The 5,941-nt window shown below is 42.2% G+C and overlaps 1 protein-coding gene across 1 annotated transcript; it reads right to left on the reverse strand.

Annotated features, from left to right (window-relative positions):
• Positions 1 to 4,807: 4,807 nt before the first annotated feature.
• Positions 4,808 to 5,533, reverse strand: LOC138878117 (uncharacterized). The gene is made up of 2 exons (XM_070157778.1): positions 5,358 to 5,533; positions 4,808 to 5,210 (listed from the first exon to the last, which is right to left on the reverse strand). The coding sequence occupies exons 1-2, from the start codon at positions 5,531 to 5,533 to the stop codon at positions 4,808 to 4,810; spliced, it is 579 nt and encodes a 192-aa protein (XP_070013879.1).
• Positions 5,534 to 5,941: the final 408 nt, after the last annotated feature.

Consider the following 5,941-nt stretch of genomic DNA (forward strand, 5'->3'; position numbering starts at 1 on the left):
AGTGTGAGCAATCTCTAGGGCCACCACTCTCTAAATTTGTTGAAGGCGGTTAAGCTGACGAATATGTCTTCCCATATCTCTTTCTTCTTCGACCTCTCAAGGCTGCCCACTCGAGTGTCACCTCCTCTACCATCGTCCGGGACATCATCATCATCTAAATAAATGGGTGCAAGAGGAGTGTGTGTAGAGGAGGGCTCTGAATACTGGCTACCAGCATCTGAACCCTCAGAAAAACTAGCTGAGGTGGAGGATTCGTCACGGAGTTGGTATCTCCCTTGAAGTTGTTGTGATTGGGTTTCCGGCTGTGCTTGCACAGATTTTCCCTCTGAAGCTTCCCTATACGGGGCATATTCACCGATGTCTGAAGATTCTGGGACTCTATTGGCAGTAGCCTTCTTGCTTATTGCTCTCTCTATGGCAAGTGGTAGGTTACTCTTGCCTCGAACTTGGCCTCGGGAGGGTTCAACCCTCCTTTTTGATGTGTCACCTCTCCCACGTGATCTAACTATTTTCTGCAATACATAGCAATTGGGACCAATTAGAGTTGAAGGTCAATTGTGTACACAGATGCATGCATGGCAGTTGTAGGAAAACAGACTCAGAAGAGGCAGTGCGGACCGCACAAAAGTGAGTGCGGCCGTAGACTGCCAAGTGCAGACCGCACAATTTTAAAGTGCGGCCGCACATCCAAAAGTATGGCTGCACAATTTTGAATGCGGCCGCAAAATCCCAGGTTCAGACTATTGGATCTCTGAACTTCCCACAGTGCGGTCGCACACATTTTTCTGCGGACCACAAACTTTTCTGTGGACCGCAAAAGTTTGAGTGCGGTCCGCTTTTTTCATGCACAATTTTTGACTTAACTTTAAGAGTGCGGACCGCACAAAAGTGTGTGCGGCTGCACAATTTGAAATTATGCAGCACTGATTCTGTGGTATGCAATTTTCACACAATTGAGATATGGTATTTGCAATTAAACACAATTACTGATCTACCCAGACCCTAATTAGCATACATGAGAGTGCCCACATGATTCTAAGCACATATGACTAATCAATTAACATTTTAGGCCTAAAAATAACCCTAACAAAAAAGAACATAAACTAAGAGAAATTGAAAATCCAAGAATGTAATGAACATACTAGAGATCAAGGATGCAAGAAAGGATCTAGATTGATAAAATGAGTGTGAATTGTGAAACAATTGGATATGCATTGTGCTTGCTTAGGCCTCTAGAGCTCAGAGTGTGTAAAGTTGTTAATAGTGCATTGAAGTTCTATTTATAGGCTGACTCAGTCGTGCAAGAGTTAAGCTGAGTTCGGCCGCACAATTTTGAGTGTGGTCCGCACTCTTTACCTGGATCTCTGAAGGAGCTCTGTGTTTCACACAAAAATGAGTTCAACCGCAGAATTTCTATGGACTGCACAATTTTGTGTGCGGCCGCAAATTGCTAATGAAATTTGACAGGCCAATCTTCAGAGAGCTTGCACTATTGATCTTCCAGTTGTGCGACCGCACGCAGATTGTAGGGTCGCAAAGTGATTGCGCGGTCCGCATTTTTGCAATACTTAGCCAAATTTTTCATGCACAGTACCTACAATGCACACCCATTCCTGCATACACTTCAAAACTAATTAGTACAAAACAAAGCTTATCTAATGAATAAGAACAAGAAAAAGAAAAAAATACATGGATTGCCTCCCAAGAAGCGCCTGATTTAACGTTGCGGCATGACGCAGATTACCAATCATTTGAAATGAAGAACCGCCACGATGTGGCGATCATCAACCTCGCCAGGATAGTGTTTTACCCGATGCCCATTGACTCTAAACACCTCATCATTCTTGTTTTTCGAATATAAAGCACCAAAGGGGGTTACATTCACCACTTCAAATAGACCACTCCATTTAGACTCCAACTTGCCTGGAAACACCCATAATCGGGAATTGAACAATAACACGAGATCACCTTATTTAAACTCCTTGTTGTGGATGTACTTGTCATGGAGGTACTTCATCTTCTCCTTGTATAGGGACGAGCTTGCGTAGGCATGGTACCGGAATTCAACTAGCTCATTCAATCGGGCCACCCTTAAGTTTGCGGCGACATCCCACTCAAGGTTCAACTTTTTCAAAGCCCACATGACCTTATGCTCAAGTTCCACCGGAAGATGACATGCCTTCCCAAATACCAATCGATATGGAGACATCCCAATCGGTGTTTTGTAGGCCGTTCTATAAGCCCAAAGAGCATCATCAAGTTTTCTTGACCAATCAGTCCGGTTGGCATTCACATTCTTTGACAAAATACTCTTGATCTCCTGGTTAGAGACTTCAACTTGTCCGCTTGCTTGAGGATGGTAGGGGGTTGATACTTTGTGAGTTACACCATACTTTGTGAGTAAGGTATCAAAATCTTTGTTGCAAAAATGCGAACCCCCATCACTAATAATGGCCCTTGGAATACCAAATCTTGTAAAGATGTTCTTCTTCAAAAATGTCACCACACTTCGAGCTTCATTGTTGGGTAAAGCCACTACTTCAACCCATTTTACACATAGTCCACAACTACCAAAATGTAAGTGTTCCCACAAGAGCTCACGAACAATCCCATAAAATGTCGATTTCCAAGATAGTGGTGAGGGGCATCTCATTCTTCTTGGAAATCCCATCGGCCCTTTGACATTCATCACAACACTTGACTAGATCACTAGCGTCCTTTTAGAGAGTAGGCTAATAGAATACACAACTCAAAACTTTTGTTGTCGTTCTAGCAACACCATGGTGACACCATACGGTGAAGATTGGTAAGCCTCAAGAATTCCCACTTGTTCCTCCTCTGGTACACATCTTTGAATCATACCATCGGTACAAATCCGGAAAAGATACGGCTCATCCTAATAATAGTCAAGGCAATCCCGTTTGAGCTTCTTCCTTTGATTTGAAGATAACTCATTCGGTACAATACCACTCACAAGATAATTTGCTAAGTCGGCGAACCATGACATCCCAGTCATTGAAATAGCTAGAAACTGCTCATTAGGGAAGGAATCATTGATCTATAGGCCATCATGTGGCTTCCCCTCCTCCTCCAATCGAGACAAGTGGTCCGCCACTTGATTTTCACTACCCTTGCAGTCTTGAATCTCTAGATCAAACTCTTGCAATAGAAGCACCCATCACATTAACCTTGCCTTAGAATGTTTCTTTCTTATCAAATATCAAAGCGTTGCATGGTCAACAATTACCTTTGTACCCATCAAATACGGGCGAAACTTCTCCATAGCAAAGACAATATCAAGTAGCTCTTTTTTTATCACTGTGTAATTGACTTGGGCATCATTCATGGTCTTACTAGCATAGTAGACCGGATGGAAGATTTTGTTGATATATTTCCCCAACACTGCTCCAACCGCTACATCACTTGCATCACACATGATCTCAAAAGGCAAGCTCCAATCTGGTGCGGTGATAATATGAGTAGTAGTCAATTTGAACTTGATCAATTCAAATGCCTTCATATAATCTTCGTTGAAATGGAACTTGGCATCCTTCTCCAAAAGTTTACACAAAGGGTTTACTACCTTGGAAAAATCCTTGATGAATCGGCGATAGAACCCCGCATGACCCAAGAAGCTCCTCACTCCCTTCACGAATGTAGGGAGAGGGGGTTTTGAGATCACCTCAATTTTGGCCTTGTCGACCTCAATACCATGCTTTGAAATTTTGTGGCCGAGGACTATGCCATCCTAGACCATGAAGTGACATTTCTCCCGATTCAACACCAAATTTGTCTCCTCACATCTAGCCAAAACCTTATCCAAATTGTTTAAGCAATCAGCAAAAGAATTCCCAACCACAGAAAAATCATCCATGAAGACCTCAAGAATATCCTCCACCATGTTGGTGAAAATAGCTATCATATACCTTTGAAAAGTCGTTAGTGCATTACACAACCAAAATGGCATCTGTGAGAATGCAAAAGTACCATAGGGAAAAGTGAAAGCGGTCTTTTTTTATCCTCCGAAGTAATGAGAATTTGATTGTAGCTGGAATAACCATCGAGGAAACAATAGAAAAACATGATCGTCCAACCTATCGAGCATTTGATCAAGGAAGGGAAGTGAAAAATGATCTTTTCTTGTAACTTTGTTGAGTTTGTGATAGTCCACATACACCCTCCATCCGGTCACTGTCCTTGTAGGAATTAACTTGTTCTTGTCATTGGTAACCACAGTCATACCCCTTTTCTTTGGGTCACATTCCACTGGAAAAGTCCATGAACTATCGGAAATGGGGTAAACAACCCCGACATCCAACCAGACAACCACTTTATGATCTCCTTCTTGACCACCTCTTGCATTGCTTCATTTAGCGTCCTTTGATGTTCAACGGAGGGTTTGGCACCCTCTTCCAAAGTAATCTTGTGCATGCAAAAGGCGGGGCTTATGCCCCGGATATCAGCCAATGTCCATCTAATTGCTCTTTTCCTCCTTTGTAGTACATCCAATGTAGAATCTACCTGTATATTAGTCAAATAAGAAGAAAGAATAACCGGTAAAGTAAAAGAAGGGCCAAGGAATTCATACCTGAGATGAGAAGGCAATGGCTTTAACTCCAAAGTGGGAGGCTCCTCGATTGAGGGCTTTATTGGAGGAGTCTTCCGATTTTCAAGATCCAAGGATAAATTGTGGGGTTCATAAGTGTACGACCCATTCCTTGAAATGCATTCACACATTCCACATAGCCTTCTTTCTCCTCCTCATCATCAAGGTTGAGCAAAATAGCTTTCAAACTATCCTCAACATTCATTGTGGCACTAACATCATCAATATCACATCGGTCACCAAATCCACGAATGGACAAACTTCATTGATATTCGGTTGCCTCATAGATCTGCACACATGGAAGACCACCTTTTTATCACCCACCCGAAAAGTGAGCTCACCAGCTTTCACATCAGTAAGAGCCTTCCCTGTAGAAAGGAAAGGTCTACCCAAAATAATAGGCACCTCATAGTACACTTCACAATCAAGAATCACAAAGTATGCTGGGAGGACGAACTTGTCAACCCGAACCAACACATTATCAATAATACTTAAAGGTCTCTTCATTGTATGTTTCGCCATTTGCATCCTCATAGATGTGGGTCTTGGTTTCCCAATTCCCAAAGTTTTGAACACCGAGTAAGGCATCAAGTTGATACTTGCCCTAAGATCACATTAAGTTTTGGCAAAGTCGGCGCTTCCAATGGTACAAGGGATTGTGAAAGTGCCAGGATATTTCAATTTCGGAGCCATTGAGTGCACAATAACACTCACTTAATGTGTCATCTTGATAGTCTCACAATTCAATGACCTCTTTTTGGTCACCAAGTCCTTTATGAACTTTGCATAACCCAACATTTTCTCTAAAGCCTCAACCAATGGTACACTGATAGAAAAACTTTTCATCATGTCAATAAACTTTTTGAATTGGTTTTCACTATTTTGTTTTGCAAGCCTTTGAGGGTATGGAGGAGGAGGCCTTGGCATTAGTGTCTTACCTTTGGCACTACCAGTTCCGGCATGTCAATTACGTGTTCCCTTGACGGATTCATATTCTTGTGTCTCCTCCAAATTATCATCAATACCAATTCTTGCTTCTTCATTAGTTTGAACCACATTTCTTGGACTTTCATCTTCTTGAACCACTACATCTTCATCCACAACTCTTCTTTGATTTGAGGTGGTTGCATCTCCACATTTTATACTTCTTGTAGTCACGGCCATAGCATGCCCCATATTATTCCTACCATTTGGGTTCACCACCGTATCACTTGGTAGTGCCCCTTTAGGACGAGTGTTCAATGCTTGCGAGATTTGGCCCAATTGAACCTCCAAATTGTGAATAGAAGTGTTGTGAGAGACTAGTTGAACATCAGAGTCGGAATTCTTCTCCAT

This window comes from Nicotiana sylvestris, chromosome 9 (assembly GCF_000393655.2).
Source record: "Nicotiana sylvestris chromosome 9, ASM39365v2, whole genome shotgun sequence".
Taxonomy (NCBI): Eukaryota; Viridiplantae; Streptophyta; class Magnoliopsida; order Solanales; family Solanaceae; genus Nicotiana; species Nicotiana sylvestris.

Bases quoted from the DNA above. Each gene is read 5' to 3' on its own strand.
- LOC138878117 (XM_070157778.1), bottom strand. From the start codon at position 5,533: ATGCCAAGGCCTCCTCCTCCATACCCTCAAAGGCTTGCAAAACAAAAT. The intron at 5,211-5,357 runs GTCATTGAATTG...ATGTGATCTTAG, and splicing joins GACTTGGTGACCAAAAAGAG to GGCAAGTATCAACTTGATGC.